This window comes from Lagopus leucura, unplaced genomic scaffold (assembly GCF_019238085.1).
Source record: "Lagopus leucura isolate 7727_CA_CO unplaced genomic scaffold, USGS_WTPT01 Super-Scaffold_760, whole genome shotgun sequence".
NCBI lineage: Eukaryota > Metazoa > Chordata > Aves > Galliformes > Phasianidae > Lagopus > Lagopus leucura.
The window spans coordinates 9835390-9853872 of record NW_024962257.1 but is presented as its reverse complement, the minus strand read 5'-3'; the positions used below and the strand labels follow the sequence as shown (position 1 = coordinate 9853872).

The window sequence follows — 18483 nt, the reverse complement described above, 5'->3', positions numbered from 1 at the left end:
GACTTCTGTCTTATAGGCTTGACACACAACAACATGCAAAGAATAGTCAGCTTCTGCTCCAGCTCTGAACCTTCCATGAGTTACTCCAGCAGCATCACTAACCAAGAAATCACTTCACTTAAATCGAAATCACCCACGCAAGCACACGTGAGTATCTCATTACAAGCAAGTCGTGCGTACGTGAAACTTAAATACTGAGGCAAAAACTAATTTCTGATCGGTTAGGAATTTCACGTCCACTGCACCCTGCCAACAGATACTTGGCTACCAAATGCTGCTTCCTGAGAACACCTAAGAATATACAGAACGTTACTGACAGGATCTGCTATATGGAAGCTGCAAAAATAAGACCTAGGTGGGAGGGAAGGACTTCTCCTTCCTACAGTGGAAGCAACAAAGTACAGCTGAAAAGCTCAGGAACACGCACATGGATAAATGGTTCAAACTGCATAGGCTGATAGGGAAAGTTCTTGACGGAACTTTCAGAGCTATGCTGCTTGTTCAGTAGGCAAATGGGATGGTCTTAAATGAATTCTCAGAAGAGAAGAAGTTCATCATGAAAATCATCCTTGTCACTAGAAATCTTTTAAATACAAAAGCAACATTTACTGCTGATTGGACTGTTTTCAAGTCCAAGCTCCGTTCTGAGAAATTTAAAAGCAATTCAGAGGAACTACACAAATGCTTGTGTAAAGAGAAAAATGAACAAGATCGGTTGGTACAATCTCAAAACATTGTACCAGTAGCAAATTTTTTTGCTACTATAACTCTTCTGTTATCAAGAACACAGAAATAAATTTTAAAATCAAGGAATAAAAATACCTGCAAGCCATGCTCTCCTGCATCATACTTGTTATCACCATCCAACTGCTCCACTGCAACATAGTCAATGAAGGATTCAAAAACTACATGAAAAAGATTGGCAAATAGTAGGGAAAGAGGAAAAAAATGTAAGTTCACTCGAGCCTGGGGGCTTAAAGTATCCAGCAAATAACACATTAAGACATCAGAGCTTGTACTTGAATATTTGTCTTTATTGCTATATTGTTTAAGAACATCAAGAAACACACCAAAATTGTAGAGGCAAAAACAGGAATTTCAACAGATTTTAAAACCACAGTTACAACTGTCTGCCAAATCTCCTGTTCTCACTGCAGCTGCTAAATATCAAGCTAGATGATTTTGTCTGCTAGAGTCTTACACATTCTTTTCTATGTCTTGTATGCCAAGTACTTGGTAAAGTGATGATAAGGGACCACTACAAGGATGCTCTGGTTAGTTTGTTCTTGTTATCTGCTTGTTGCAGTCAAGCCTGAATAAGAATCTATTCCCCACAAATTAATCTCCATATATAAATTATAACTTATTGCGAAAACACTACTGTTATTAAGATGGCATCATAAACTGTTTTATTACACCCGTAAAACTCCTACAATTCAGAGTTCTCAGAGAATTAATTAGGTGGGAAGGAGCAAGGAAAGGGAATGGGAGAAAGGGTAAATGACTGAACATAAAAACACATCTCCTCTGAAATTAAATAAAGGATTTTTCAAAAAGGATGAGCAAAAAAAAAAAAAACAAATTTGAAATCTGCAGGTATCAAACTCATTAGTAAAAAACAGCCCAATACCTTCAGGTATTTCATTGGTGCATATTTCAAAGTATCACTTACTATTTTTCTTTCCCTTTATACTTAGCTGGATATCATAATAATCTTCTATTCGTTCAGATCGATAGTCTACATGTTTGCACTGGATATAAGACTGTAAACAAAAATAAACAAGGCAGAATTTCAATATGTACAAAGTAACACAGTTAATTTTCAAAAATATTAACAGATTAAATACATACCACCATCTTTCCTCTGAACAATTTAGGAATAGTGCCTTCTACACATGTGCCTTTCATTTTATTTTCCACATTATCAAGCAGCTGAAAGAAAAATCAATTTTTTTTCACACAGGATAAACATGCAGTTTCTGATTCATTCATCACTTATGAATTGCTACTTCATTAATTTAAACATTAAGCTACTTCCATTAAAAGTTTTAGTCTATTCTCACTGGCATCTCCTCTAATCCTTCAAATCCTCCTCTTCCCGTTAGAACCTTCCCCTGAGGACCACCTCAGAAACCATCTTTGAGTGTGAAAACCTCACAGGTGTAATGAGGTGTAATGCACTTCTATCTTCAGAACTATATTCCTCTCTATAGCAGTTTAAGGACCACTCATATACTCTATCTAATTTTCAGCCTTCCCCGTCCTTTTCAAAATCCTCACCCTCAAAAGGCCACAACCAATCCCATTCTTAAAAAATAAACAAATCAAGGCAAAAGCTCTTAAGCCTTACTGACTTAAACTAATTAGTGTCAGCATAACCAGGAACGTTACTAATTTGTATTACGTTGGCTGCTCCAAAATGTATTTTATGATGCTGGCTCACGACATCAGAGGCAGATATTGGGATGGCAGTATTGGTTGAACCTTCCCACTAACATCCCGTTACATCTTACTGCTGACAGATGGCAACAGAGGGGCACTCTGACACATTGGTGTCTGACACTGAAGAACACATGAAGCAAAGGTGTGTCACTGAACTCCAAGCAGAAAAAACTGCAGTTAATGACATTCACTGACACTTGCTGAATGTTTGTGCAGACCAAACAGTGGATGTGAGCACAGGGTCGCAGGCGGTGGTGCGTTACAACAGTGGGTCACCTCTACTGGGGCAGATTTTTATGAGCGTAGCATGTAGGCTCTTGTTCACTGGCAGAAATGCACAGCTAACAGTGGTGACTATGTTGAAAAATAATGTTTCATAGCAGAGAATGCACTCTATCAAAAGTGTTATTGCACTTGATTGTAGGTTCCATGGAAATAAATAGGAGGCATTACTTTTGGAGCAACCTACTTATACACACACAACATCAAGACGTGTCAGTAAGAAACAGCAAAATCATACCACTCGACATAACTCCTGGACATCGTGTTGCATGAAGCTGTCTAAAGTTTCCCACCTTTGCAAGAGAAATCAGTACAGAATTACTGTGTCATAAAGAAAATTTACAGTTCAGAAGACATTTACATGGTTTCTCCTCAGAAATCAATGATGCGATGCACAGCAAAATACACAGACTCTAACAGACAGTACTGCCTGGTGCACGAGTTCCTCAGTTCTGTGGCATGCACTGCTCCTGGATCCATTTCTCCTTTCAGTACCCCGAGTTCAGAGCAGGAAGGGGCAGCGAACACATGGGCAGCTGCCCTGCGCCCATCTCCCTTCCTTCTGCAGTCCTGGAGACAGGCAGTGGTAAAGCAGCCCAAGCCATGGGAAGAGCCTAAGGTCAGGCTCCTGCTAGCAGAACGCTTCCAGTTTAAAACCTATTCTCAGTTCATGTCAAAAAACACTTAAGAAAAGGCCTGGGAGCAACTCAGTGCTGTCAGAATAGTTTCCTCAACATGCTTCTCACTGCCTCCGCACCGAGTGCCCTTCATGTGTAGTTAAGTCGTGTTCAAGGCAAATTTACGCTCACCAGAAGAAGCAAATGGATTTCTAAGAAATAGGGGCTCCTTTGTGCTCATCTGAGCAGTTAATCTTGGATGCACAGTAGCTCCAAGGACACATCCGTGTTACTGAACGCTTCCACACCACCTGTGCCGTACATCTGCAAAAGCTGTGTGAATGGCACAGGTACAACATGGGCTTCAAAGGCCTCCTCAGTGGCCAAGGTACACACTGCAGCAAGGCTGCCATGGCCCCTGACTTAAGTAAAAGGGAACAAGCATAAAGGAGCTGTTTTCAGTTTCACCACAAAATATTTTCTCACAGAAACTCCTTAGATTCAAGAAGCATTCTTGAGTTTGGGACTCTAACAGCTCTTCTGTCAACAACCATCATTTCCACTATGTAAAATAAGCTGTATTTACCACAGGCTTCATGTGAGCTAAAGGTTCAACCCCATGCTCTAGAAGCCAGAAGCAGAGGGGCAGTCAGGAACAATATTAGCCTCACTTTCCCCTCCCACTCTCAGTGATTCATCAGCACTGCAGTACGCTACTCCCAAAAGCAGGCTGAAATAGCTGCGTGGGGTCCTCACTTGAGCAAGATCATTGAAGTAATCCACTGGATATAATTAGGAATGGAAAATAATCTTCTGAATCTGTAAGCTTTAAGCATTTGACAACTTAAAGCACAAAAAAAAAAAAAAATCAAAGAAAAGGTTACATCCTAATACTAGGATTTCAAAAGAGGACTTTCTGACAACAGCATCAGTTTCTTCTAAGAAGCCAAGCTTATTTATGTTCCTCAGACAGTCATAGGGCCCAGCACAAAATTAAGCTCCACGCAGCAGGTATCACCACGTTAGAAACTTCCCTTTAATTTAAAGGGGAATATATATATATATATATATATATATATATAATATATATATTATAAGATATATATATCTTCAACCACATTCAAAAAATCCTTCCCAATACCCAAAGCAGGCAGGAGCACATTTTCCAAAGGTTGCCCTCAGCTACAAAATTCAGCTCGTGCAACATCCTCAGGAAAGATCTCTTCATGCTACTGAAGATGACACAGTTAAGATACTAACTCAAGGTGAAGTATTTACAATATCAGCAAATCCCTTTAGTGTAACAGGATAGGAGTGCTGAAAAACTAAATGTACCAGTAGGCAGAAGATGCCATCAGACAGAGCACTGAGGTTACCAACTTCATTTTAAATTTACCGCAAGAAGTGCAGAGAAAAGAAGGACAGATGTAAGGGCTCAAAGAATCTTATCAGGGCAGAGCACTTCTACAGCTTTAACAGAATCAGAGAGCTCACAAATGGGATTGTTATGCTGAACACCAGGACAGCTCTGCAGAGAAGACCATTTATTTTCTAACCCATTTTTAAATAATCCTTTCAATACTATTACAAATGATGAGCTTACAAACACACATGTAATAAAGTAATGCAAATAACATTTTAGAACAATCTTCAATTGAAAAATTCTCTGTTTACAGGGTCAGCTGAGCTATCAAGCCACTGTAAAAGCCAAGCAAACAACCAACAATAAAACCACCATCCTCAGCACAGCTATACTGCACAACCATTTTCCATTTGTCTGTGTGTTCCAGATACAAAAGTATGTTTTGTAACGCTGTCTCACAGGAGTATCACATAAAGAGAAGCCAGGCAATGAAGTGGGTACTGGAGGGAAGTGAAAATAAAAGCCAAGCTTTTAGCAGACGTTTTACAGAAGAGAAGAGTGTGCTAGTCTAAAGAAAATGCAAAGAAAGATTGTGTCTGTGTATGTGTACTGACTGACAGCTTTCCTCCATGCAGCAGATACTCTTTAAGCATTAAATCGCAAAACAGAATACAGGATAAATGTTTCTAAAATGAGGATGAACGAAAATATAAGATGTTCGTAAGTCCTAAGAAAGTGCTGTGACAGGCAGCAGTGCTAACCTAACAATCTGGAGATGCACATTACTATTGCCCTACATTTAATACAGAAACAAGAGAGAGATGAACAATACACGAACCGCAGTGTGGTTCTGAATTTTACTTAGACAAACGTGTCGCGCAACTTTCAGGTACGGCAAATCCTAACCCCACTGCTAGAGTGTTTGATGACCTCTATTCCAAAACCTGACTGCTGGACCAGCTGCCGTTGGTTCTGATCACTAACAAAATCCTTTCCAAGCTACCTATGAAAAACTAGCAATTAAAATGCTGTATTAATACTTCTCTGCACCTCAAAAAGGTATGATTTAAATGAAACCTTTTCAAAGAAATACTGTATGAAACCTATAACAGCTGAAAATTCCAAAACTTACCCAAAAGATTTTGTTAATTTTTTAGTTCCAACTGGTTTGTCACTATGTTGCAGCTCATAAAACACTCTTTGCAATGCTAAAGGAACACTTTTGGATGAATCATCTCCTTCAGTGGGCATCATGTACACAGCCTGAAAAAGTATTTAGTTCAATTAGTACCAAAGGAAAAAGTTCATTCCTCAAATCATTTAATGCACACTTTCCTCTCCAGTGACTTAACTTCATACAACTCATTCAATCATCACTCCAAAAGAATGAGAAAAAAATCTTTTTACTGTAATGTAAAAACATTAATTGTCTAAAATCATCTTAGAGCACAGTGGTTACAAAGATCTGAACAACCGATTCTGTTTGTGGTAATGTTATCTAAATAGTTCTCTTATTCTACCCTAGGAAAGTAAATACACTCAGGCATTCAATGCACATGAACAATTTATCATGCCTATGTCCATACAATCATTACAGGATAGTGCTACAGGATTTTGAAAATAAATTGCTTTGTGCTTTAGCTTGGCTCTGTGTGACTACCATCACCTCCACTGTGGGGAAAAACCACACGACATGAAAGCATAAAGGGCATCAGGAGAGCGAAACCAGAGGGTACAGCTGGAGCATGAGGATGCTGAAGGCAGCCCTGAGATTCTCTGATACATTCATTCCTACTGAATAGCATCACTGCCTGGCAAACAGAGTAAACAGCTTCATCAAATCAATTCACTAATTATACCACACAGAAAACAGAAACGCAAACAGACCCGCAAGCATAAGGAGAGCTCAAACAGGTAGGAAAATGGGATTGTTTGTGAAACCTTAGGTCAGTACGTCTACAGAAAAGCTATTTACAGAGAAATGCTCACTCAAAAATTCTGAACGTAAAAAGAAAATAGAGACAACTTTGAAAGGGGATAATAGGTGAAAAAAGGAGACACCGCTATTAAGTATTACAGGAGAAAACATCCTGTTGAAGGGAACAATTGCCACCCAATTTTAATCATCTTCCTTTGCTCTGCATTTGCGGATCTCAGAGCTTGCTTAAACCACTTTCACCAACCGATATTTAAAAACAAACAAAAAACACATCCTTATTCTTCAGGAACAAGCTTTATCTGCTGAACCTCCATCATCCTTCACAGCCTCTCAGCAGCCCAGCAGGGAAACCACCCAGCAACCCCGCGCAGCTTCTCTCAGCTAGGATCAATTCATCGTGACGCAGCTGCATCAGCACGTGTTCCAAGGGGCCAAGCAGGGCTGCAGAGCTTCCAGCAGGGCAGCCAGGGGGCCTGTGTGTGCAGCGCCCCGCTCACAGACCCAGCTCCAAGCAGCCCACTGCCCAGCGTGAGCCCAGTGAGCCCCTCCTGCAGCACTGCTCCAGCACCTCTCTGCACACGTGCTGCATGGTTTGACCACTCTGCTGTGACCATTTCTTCCCTCAGGTCAGATCATACGATTTCAAAACAACTCCATTAGAACTATATATACATATATAGTATGTATACTATATATATGTATGTACATATATACACACACACACTTTCAGCTGCTTCTCTATTTTTGTTACCCTAATGCAGAGTTACAGTTAACTAGACTGATTTGGGCAAACTCCAATTTAAACATCAATAGCTAAAATTACCCCTTTGATTTTGCAAGAGTTATTTTTTGCTTGAAAACACTAACATCAAGATGAGTCAGCATCTTGCAGAATTAACCTCCCCCTAACCCTGGTTTATGAGCTCTTTTATGAGCTGGTCTTCAGTGGCAAGTATAGGAATTTGAACAACCATGTTTCAAGTCTTCTGAATCCAATCAGCCTCTGCTCACTGTTTCTCAGTATCTTGTAAATGCTCCCCGAAAATCAAAAATCGAGCAAGTTGGTTAAGCTTAAGTGAATTGGATATGAAAAAAAAAAAAAAAAAAAAAAAATCACATAAAGAAACAAATTCCAATCTAGCCTGTGCAGATACATTTTCCAAAGGTATTTTTGTATTTACTTACGAATAATCAACAACCAAATGCTAAAAATCCTTCATGACAAACCCAAGTGATACTACAGCAGGCTAAAATTCATCCTAGTGGTTCTCAATGTAGCTGTCTCCTTTTGAAACGAATGAATACGAGCTCAGAATATCATGGCAACTAAACAAAAATCAGGTCTTTTGCATTTAGTTATTTGATTTCCTCATGTCATTCTTATGACTAAATCCGTTCCTGCATCTCTCAAATAATAATCAAATAATTGCTCAAAATTTGTTTTTAATGACTGCACTCCAGATGCTGTTGAATAAAAGCACCCATTTTTTCTAAAGTTCCAATGAATTATTAACTTCTAACATACAGCCTTTCTTTGGTTCTGTAAGTGAGTACAACTGAAACAATTTCCCAAAATGCAAAGTGTTTCTCCATCCTAAAACAAACACAAATCACCCCTCAAACACAATCCTTCACAAACCTCTCTTTTCATGCTCTGCCCTCCCAGACTTCGTAAACTCGTTTTCAAGGATCAAGGAATTGGGCATTTTGATCATTTGAAAAAAGCAGGATCTTTAGTACCTGAGAAGCTCCTCCAGGAAACAAACACATAAGAATGACAGGGACACGAACAGACAATGGCTAAAAGCACCAGACACATATGAGAAAGACTCTGAATAGTTACGTGCAAAAGAATGAGACAGGTAAGGTTGAAGACACTGCTCAGAGTCAAGACAGTTACTTAAGAAGAGAAGACTGTGCATTAAATTTAAGGGTAAGGCAAAACATACTGGCTAAATTAAGGAGAGGCAGATCAGGAAGGAACGCACTGCATCAACACATGACTTTAGCATAGCTACAGACATTGTGCAACGTGCTCACAAAACGTAGGGGACTGTTCAAGAGAACCAGCAACGAACTTCCTGGATGAAGCAGAGACAGACAGGCTGCAGGCACCATGACGGGCATGGGAAGTAACAGGCATGCTCTGAGAGCAGCCCTGGACTCCCCACCTGGGAAGCCACCTCTGTCCCTGGCCAGTGGCATTCATTTGCCAGTCACAAACATGCTCTGCAGAGCAACTTCCTTTGCTTTATTCCCTAGCACCAAAGCCACCAAATTGCTAATGAAAAGATGTTTCATTTCAGGTACCTGAGAATCCTCTGCCTGCTGTTTGGAAACAAAGCACAGAAAAGATCTCTGCATTAATCCTCTCCCACGCTTCAGAGGTCTGACTTCCTGCAGGTATGGGCTTCCCCTTGCTATTGGGTGTGCTTCCCCAGCTCTATCCCTGACAGCAACTCCTCTGTTAACAAAGCTCCAAATAGCAGCAAAACAATTTTTATTTCTCTTAAGTAGAGGGGACTAACAGAAGTAATGGAATTAGTGATAATTGTTTTAAAAGGAACAAATAGGTTCCAAGTGAAAACGAACATGTTGTAGAGATGTCACTTTTCAGACCAGTCAGCTTACTGACTCTTCCCATCTCTAACAATAACAAGTGAGCACTAAAACTGTCCACAAAAAAACCTCTAGTGACTATTCTATTTACAGGTGCTCTGAAAACCTGCAGAATGAGCAGAGAATCCAGAACCATCTCCAAAAGGAAGCTGCAGTTCCTGGCTAGCAAATTAAGCTTTCTCCTTTGGTCACTACCCAGATATTAACGATCCCTAAGTGCTGGTATGTATCTGAGCTCTGAGGAAGGAGTGCAGGAGAATGCCTGAAAAGATTAGTTCAGTTGAAACAAATCTGTATCACAAAAAGAATTTCTTCTTCACAGAAGATTACGTCATGGTACATATTGATTTACTGACTACCAGACATTCTTGAAAGGAACTACTCAATTGGATTAGATGTAGCTATTACAGAAACACATCTTTCTTTCAAGAGCAATGTGAAGTTGTCCAAAAACATAAAAGTCACAAACATTATCAGCGCTGAGCAAAAATCAGGCATTAAAACAAATGATAAACTGAATGTGAAAGCTACACCTCTTGCTAAAAAGGAACAGAGGCACCATGCAAAGCAAATCAAGTATTTTTTTCTTGTGTGGCACTGGTAAGATCTCAGTTACAGGCTACTGGAGCTCAACATGCTATTTTTTGCAACACTTCAGAGTAAACAGAACACTGCAAAAGAAAAATCTCAACAGGAACACTTGCAGGTCACTGTGATACAAATAATAACGATAACACAGTGAAAAATGATATAATAAAAGGAAAGTTTTGGAGAAAAGAAAGAGTAACGGAACAACCTTGTACACTCAAGAGAAAGCAGAAGTCAGAATACTTAACTATCACTAAGAGTTACAGTAACCACAGATGGCAAGAACACGGACATGAAACACTCAGGGAGAAGCTGTACACGACAAAAAGCAAAAGGAACAGATCAAGAATTAAGAATGACAAAAGAGTCTTCAAAAATCCTTGAAGCGGAAAACTTTCGTAAATTAAGGAATGCAAATCACCAATAAAAGTAAATGAATGAAGTAGGCAGGATCAACAGGAGATGCCAACAAAATAAATGGTGTACTTATAACTTCCCATATACATACTTTCCCATTCTCCAGCTAGCCACACTCCAATACAAAGACACGGCTTATGTTTTTAACAAGTAAGGCTACTGCACTATTCCAAGTTTACATGTGACCTACTATCTTTCATCCTGTTTTTCACTGAGATATTAAGCCCACAAGTCAAAATTCTATTCTTTCCACTACAAAAGAACCATCTGTAGTAAATAAAAAAACATACAAACAAAGCAAATATAAAGTTGTTCAAATACTGAAGTTATGATGTTTTCATTACCACAAATACACAAGCCACAACGTCAGGTAATTCAGCCACATAACAAATTGAAAACCAGAACAAATGGTCATACTTATTTTTTAATTATGTGGTGGGTTGAGAAGTCACAACTGATTCTTCCATTTTAATTTAAGGAAAATACCTTCAGATCTGTAAGAAGTTGAATCAGTCCTTTTTTCCTTTCTCACTACAATTAATAGACATTTTATGCTTAGTGTTGCTAAAAAACATCCCTTAACACAGATTTTTCACCAGGTTTCCTGTCTATTTTCACAAAACCAAAAGCCTACACTCAAACTAGAAAAGGAAGCTTCCTTCCTTTTTCCTGAAGTATGATGTGCAGACCACGTAAATTACAACTTCTGTAAGAGGATGAAGGAAGCAAAAGGGACAGACAGGTCTGTTTTGAAGCACTTCTATATACAACAATCTCATTTCCTTTTCCCCACACACTGATTACCTTTCGTAGTTGATTTGTGAAAAATAAAGTCTGTAACAAACTGTTCATGTAACAAGTTGCTCCCTGGTTCTTTAAGCCAACATATCCTGTGTGCTTCTTTGAATCCCACCTAGAAAAGGTTAAAAATCAATCAATTAAGGTTGAAATCAAGACAGAAGTGTAATAAATACTATCTGTTCTAAGGTACCAGTGCTGTACGCTGGTACTTTATTTTTAAAAGAGATACTTTTCTCTATTACTTAATACTGAAATAACAGACTAAAAACACCAGCACTACCAGCAACAAGCTTTGGAATTACATGCTCTGCAATTCTGTAAATTTTCTTTTATAATACGTTCCATATGGCAGACAAGTTATTTATTATGAAAGTGTGCTGGAATCCAGAGCTATACATTTAAAGACAAGTCTACATTTCAGCAGAACCAATTTCTTTAGAAGTGACACGAGGCAGAGTGACTCAGACAAGGAAGTTTTAAACAGCTGTAAACCCAGACAAGCTAGACAGCAGAGTCACCTGATTACATCTGATAAGAGTTTCACTTGCAGGATCAGAAACACTGAGGCTGGATTTGCAGAGCTATTAAATCACAAACCAATTGTACAGAAGTAAGAGTTTCACAAACATTGTGATGAATAATGCATACTGAAATTTACCAAATTGAGACAAATCTCTGTATGATTAACAGAAAGTATTCACTGGGAAAATTCATCAATTAAAGGTGACTAAATGAGAACGTCTAATGAGCTACAACTATTATTAACAAAATACCTGAACAATTTGAAGTCATGTAAAAACAGTAGAATCAAGAATTACTTTGGAGCAAAGGTACTTACGCCACTCCATGGGGAGCATCTGCTTGAACATAGACTTCAAAAGTAACTTTGTCCTCTTCTATAAAGCCCTTTTCAGGATCAGTAACTTCCTGTAGAAGACAAATGACACAGGAACATGAAAACTGCAAAACTTCTGTACCTTACGACACTGCAGTGAAGCAACCAGTTAGTTATCACTCAATTTCCAAACCTGACCTATCTGAAATAATAAACCAAAGTGGGAACTGGGGGAGTTGAGGGGGGGGAGTGAAGGCCAGCAGAAAAACTGTTTTTCAGTTTAATGCAGTTGGATCATTTTTTAATGTCTCAATACAGGAAACCTACTCCTGCTTTTTAAGCTTCTGCAGAACTATTTCAATTTCCTGCAGATATTAAAGAGTCAGTAATCAAATGCTGAGCTTCCAATGAACACTGCTCCAGCCAGATGAAAGATTAGAGGACTGACTTCGAAAATGCTTAAAAAGCTGTCTCAAGGTAAGCTTTTGCAGTATTTTTGTCCATTGAAGTCTATGTACATGTACAGGAAGAACATATGGACGTGCAAGAAAGTCTGTGTTGCTCCAGAATGACATTACTTGTTTTCTTTTGTTTTCACCAAGTGACAGTCATTCAGATACTCATAAATGTCTAAATTGGAAGGGACCTTTAAAGGTCCTTTAGTCCAACCCCCCTGCAATGAATAGGGATACCTGCAATTCAATCAGGCAACTCAGAGCCAGGTCTATCCTGACCTTCAATGTGCATCCATCACCTTTCTAGGCAACTTGTTCCAGTGCTTCACCACTCTGATTGTAACAAAACCTTCTTCCTTATGTCCAGTCAAAATCTCACCTCTTTTACTGTGAAACCATTTCCCCTTGTCCTAACACAACAGACCCTGCTAAAGAGCCTTCTTTCTCATAGCCCCACTTTTGACACTGATAGGCTGCCCTCAGGTCTCCCTGGATCCTTCCCCAAGCTGAACAGCAACAGCACTCTCAGCCTGTCCCTGTAGGAAAGGTGCTCCAACCCTTGGATCCTTTTTGTGGGTTAATCAATAGGCTCCAATTGATCAAGTGGAATATTTAAGTCAAAATAAAATCAATCTACAATAAGGACAAGAATTCACAGGAAATTGAAAATAATCTTCAGCAATGACAAGAAAAGCAGCTTAAAATACATTTCCACAGGTATTTCAGGCTCCAGAAGGATAAGTACAAAACTTTTCCTGTCCAGTAGCAGATTAATAGAAGTCCAATTACTTACACTCCAGGCCATAAAGTTGGAAAAGCCCCAGTCATTTTCCTTATGAAAGAATAAGTGACTAATACGACGACTGAATGATTTTTCATCATCTTTGTAGTTTATTATCTTGAGAACTGCTTGTGCATGACAAGACCATGACCTACAAACACAGAAGAAGCACACTGTATAATCAGTGAATATAAAGATGTTGTAATTATGGAATAAACAAGAGAGTTTGGCAAAGCAGATCATAATAACAAAAAGAGAATAGACAGAATGCTTACCCACATCCTGGACTTACTGCAAAACTCCAGAGGAGGGATCTCCAGAAGAGACCCTTTCCCACTGGCACTCAGCTCTCAAATGGGTCCAGCAGAGGGGCAGCCAGGCTGCACCCCTTCCAGCAGTGCAGGTGAATTGCCTTCACCTGTGCTCCCAGGGCTGACTCAGTGCTCGCCTCAGGTGATCAATCAGGCTGTGATTCAGCAGTTCCCATACACACGTGAAATTATTCAAATAGCAGCTTTTTACAGTCACTAAAAACACCCTTGATAGGGTTTTTTGCTACCTTCCTTTTATACGCAGATTTTTCTTTTGTTTTCTCTTGTTTGATGTTAAGGTTTGATTAATCATTTGAGAGTATGAATGACTGAGGCCTTCTGAAGCCACATTATGAATCTGAATTCAGCTGGAACAGTGGTTCTCCTTGGGCAGTGGTATTAAGGCAGGAATGTTAGTGAACCACAGGTAACAGCGGTTTAAAGTTCTACTGCTAATCTACTTTGGTGCCAACATACATGTCAGCTGAAAGGGCTCTTGGTGTCTCCAGACTGGGATAACTCAGTCTTTAACAAAGGAAAGGAGGAGGTGCTTCTGCCTTCCCACCCATCAGATAAATTTCCCAATTCCCCAGATTTTCTCAGCAGCATTTATGATCCTGCTCCAATCTATGACACTGGTGTAAATCAGAATGAACATCAGTTCAAACACAGCCCTGTCAATGCCTCACACAGAAGCATTCCTGCTTTCTTAGCAACTAGTTCAATACTTCTGAAGATTATACTTTTTCTGTGACTACTATGTGTGAACCACTTCTCACAGGAACTGGTGACACATCTTTCTCCCTTATCTTTGCGCTGAGCATTCACATTTTAGGTTACAAAAATGACAGGAAAGAGCAACTGTTAGAGTGAAAACAGTATAAGAGTTGATGCAAGAATGAAGTTATCATATTGGAAGTGATACCTGTGAGGCACCTGCTCTTCAACTGGATAAAATGCAGAGATTCTCTTTAATTTACCGTACTATTTACTAAGGGTCAAATGTGGTCAAATTTGTTTTGCATAGAGGAATCTGAGAACACGTCCAAGTCCTTATTATGGCTGCTGAGCAATGAACTCAGTTCAAGGACTATGTCAACACAATTCCCTGCCTCAGCTGCAGAGAATGACCCACTCCTGCTCCTCACAAGGTAGGACCTATGGCATAGCAGGGCTTTAAAGCTCCAGCAGCTCCTCTGCTTGAAATGAACCCAGAACTTCTCACATGCTAAAAGAACTGTCAAAGACTTCCTTTCAGTATTCAAACTGGAACATACCTAAATTCTACCACAATCTTGCTGAAAGAGAGGATTAGTCCTGCGCTTTAGGTTTTGAAGGGTCAGGATGAAAAGAGGACTCAACACCCTGCAAGAATTCTTTCCTCTCAAAGAAAGTTGGATGAAGTAGGTGTTTTCAGATGCCTACACTTTTTACAATACACTTCAAGTAGTATCAAACGAAGACTCCAATAATACTTAAAGGGGTCTTACGTGGAATCGGATTCTGCATTGCACTGGAGGAAGAATCCTACGCTTTTTTGGTGAGGTCTGTCCGGGTAGAGTCGTGGCATGACCATGATCTTCCATGGCAAATTCCGTACAAAGCAGGGAGGGCTGAGAACTGACTCACTCAATCTGTTGAAGCGTTCGACTGTGAACTGAAAGGTTGCCTCTGACCGCCAACTTGTATCTGTAAAATACAGATGTACATGCAGAGAGCATTTCAAAAACCTCATGTGTTGTCCTCCGAAACAATCCCCGCCAACATCAGTGCGTCTGATGTAGTGAGGTGCTGGAAGCAGCCAAACAAAACAAAATCCACAGTGTCATTAACCTCCCACACAACCAAAATTCCTTTTTTTTTTTTTTTGAAAAACACTGCAATAGCATTTAGGAAGACAGAGCACTGGAATAAACTCCTTTTGGACAATTTCTTCTTAATGATTTAAGGATTCTCACAATCTGTCCAACTGACTCAATACCAAGTCACTGCCTACTTACTGTTTTCTGCTTGCAAAAGTGTCTTTTCAGAACAAATCAACCTGCTTTTAATCTTCTATCAGACAGCTGAAGAATTATTAAAGAGGGTCCTACATTCTTGCATGCAAAAGTTAACAAATTTTTAGTCACCTAAAACAAAGTTAAATGAGACAGTCTTTAACACTGCTTATTTTGACACACTGAAACTAGTTTTGCCTTCTTTCCACATCCTCAGTTCTTTGTATACCACAATCTGCTCCACTGCTGCTGTACGGAGCCCTAACAGTGTGCTGGAAGCTGCGGCAGCTTCAGGAAGGCACAAGTCTGAGCTCTTGTTCCTGCAATACACCTCACATTGTGTATAGGGATACAGAACTCATCTGACAAGGAAGATGTAACAGAGGGTGCCCAACACACTCTCCTGCCTTTTTCATTTTTCTCCCTCCATAGCTTCATCTGAAGTCCTGCATAGCACAGCCAGGTTTGCTCCTGGGCATTGGGAGGCCCAAGCAGCACAGGGCACACAGCCCTGGGCACATCATGTGCTGTGATACTGAACTCGAGAGCACTGGGGTGCAGGGACAAGGCAGGAACTGGGCCAGGCAAGTCTTGGTTATTACCTTATTTAAGAAACCAAATTATTTTAATTACAAATGCAACAGAGGAAAAATTATACACTCCACACAGCAAACTAGAATTTTTGTCTACAACTGCATGGGAGCTTTGACAAATTTCCTTCTTTGCCCCTGCAAAGCAGTTTTCTTTTTAAGCAGCTATCCTGCTGCTGATTTTGACTCTGGCAACAAAGCTGGCCATATCTGCGTAGGGCACGACAGACATAAGCTTTCCTAATCAGCTCTTAAAAAGTAACTACTACAACAGAAGCTAGCCAACCACTGCTTGATCTCTCCTCCACAGCTGTAACAACTGTCACAATGCTCTGTGCTGCCAGATTCCTTGACCTTTCCCATTGCTGGGGTTTACTTTCTCCTGTTCTCCCACTGCAAATGCAACCAAACCAGCAGTTTCTCACCTACTCATCGCTCGCTTCCCACCCAGCTCAGCTACTCACTGCTTGTTGACAGAACCTAGGCAGCTGCACTTCTATGAGCAAAGGAGTGCCACACTTTCAAGCTTCCTTGCAGACAAAGACAATTCTTAACTTACCAATTTAACTCTGTCTTATATCACATGTATCTCCAAACAGCTGGAAAACACTTCCCTGTTCACAGCCCAGTACTTCAGGGCTTAGTTTAAGCATCCAAAAATGAGCAGACCAAGTTTGCTTTCTGCCTCCTTGAAGGCAGCATTCAGAGCACTGCAGCACAGGACACTGCTCCACTACCAGCTAAGGCAGCATCTGCAGATGCTTCCAAGCAAGCTGGCCTGTACTTCTTGCCTTCTTTTCAGGAAAGTCTGTACGTGAGACTTCACCAGGGAAGGGCTCTTCTCAGCACAGAACTTCAGTAATCACTAGAAACTATTTCACAAAAATGCAGCCTTGCAGCAAAGGTCAACCCTGAAATAGAAGTTTCTCTAAAAATACAAACAGTCCCTAGAAATAACGACCTTCCCTTCCCTTCCCTCCAGAAAGCCCATGCTTTAAACAAGTGCAATTGATTAAAACAAGAACTGTGTTTAAGTGAAACAAAGTTTAAATAGTAAGTCTGATGAATACTCTGAGCACATAAGTAAGTAAAACCTTCCTTTGCCATCACATCTGACAACCTCTCATACAAGGCTACAATTGGCAGCAGGATAATTTTGCAGTGACTGGCAAGGAAGGCTTCCACTGATCACTGCCATACACAGAGTTAAACACAAGACTGGAAGAGCAGATCCAGCTAACCCTGCCTGCTGAAGTTACATGCTATGGATCACATCTGCTAGATGGAAAAGATTTTGTCACTGATGACACTAATGTCACACTTAACACCATGACACAACAAAGACTCTCCAAATTACAGATCCAAACACAGCACATGATCCATCTTCAAAATTGAAGTACATATTTTTGTGCTTATAACTTTGAGAAAACCAGATTTCTTTTTTCCCTTAGTAGACGTTGCTAACTTTAAAGTACACTAAAGTTATTAAAATATTTTGAACCTGAACTATTAATAGCAAAACCAGCTGAATAGTCTATGGATATTTTTAAAGTGATCCAAAAACAGCACACGCAACATTGGCACGTGGCTAACACTGGCACTGCTGAAGCCCTCCTAGCTGCTAATTCTTAATGGAAACAAGGCAGCACTGGGAAACTGCAAAGCAGTGAGTTGGTTTTGTGAGGGACCTTCTGTTTGACCTTTAACTTCGGAGAGAATTTATGTTAGGTGCTGCTTGGAATACTGACGAGCTTATGAAGCAAGTCTGATCACAGCCTTGTTTATATTGCTTTTAATTATATTTGCAAAACTGCTGTTTCGTTTCACAAATTTCAGGTCACTGAGCCCTTTCCTGCACAAATCACAGCACGCTCCCCACTGCTGGCTGTTTTGTATTGCCAGCACATCACACGGACCAACACCAGCCCCATCTCAAGTCCTGCCAGTGGTGCACTGCAGTCCCACACTGTGTTCCTCAATGCCCACGTTAGCTGCCAGACCAATGGGATGAGAGCTGCACTTTTTACCCCATCCCAGTTGTTTTTGTTTTTTTCTGCTTAGCATGAGAAGAAACATCTCAAAAATGTCCTGAATTCAAACAGTTGGTTTCTGTGATCCCACAGGAAGAGAGCACCAACATTTTATCCTAGTTTTCACCTCTTCCACAGAAACTTATGTTAAAACTCATGTTTAGTTTTCTTACTGAAGTATCCAAATTCTCCTCTTGCATCCTCTCCCAGCTCAGCTTGTTCTCACTTGCTAAGAAAAGCAGCAGAGGAATGCAGAGGATGCTTACAGAGGCCGATGTCTTCCTGCTTTCTCCCCTATCCTGTGAACCTTTGGGCTGTCCATCATACATGCACACTGTGCTGCAGCTCAGATAGCAAACGAACCAACAGCAAGCCAGCAATTGCACTGATGTGTAAATAACACAATAACAAACACC

General features: G+C 40.1%; 1 protein-coding gene across 2 annotated transcripts in view; it reads right to left on the bottom strand.

Annotated features, from left to right (window-relative positions):
* The window catches only part of USP7 (ubiquitin specific peptidase 7), a 62714-nt gene that overhangs the window by 19331 nt on the left and 24900 nt on the right, over positions 1-18483 (bottom strand). For both annotated transcript variants that reach the window (XM_042864073.1, XM_042864074.1), the window contains exons 3-11: positions 14941-15139; positions 13152-13290; positions 11907-11995; positions 11072-11180; positions 5837-5967; positions 2963-3017; positions 1852-1932; positions 1673-1763; positions 823-905 (exon numbers count right to left, since the gene is read on the bottom strand). In XM_042864073.1, coding sequence (XP_042720007.1) covers positions 823-905; positions 1673-1763; positions 1852-1932; positions 2963-3017; positions 5837-5967; positions 11072-11180; positions 11907-11995; positions 13152-13290; positions 14941-15139 — 977 coding nt within the window. The remainder of the gene's footprint in view (positions 1-822; positions 906-1672; positions 1764-1851; positions 1933-2962; positions 3018-5836; positions 5968-11071; positions 11181-11906; positions 11996-13151; positions 13291-14940; positions 15140-18483) is intronic.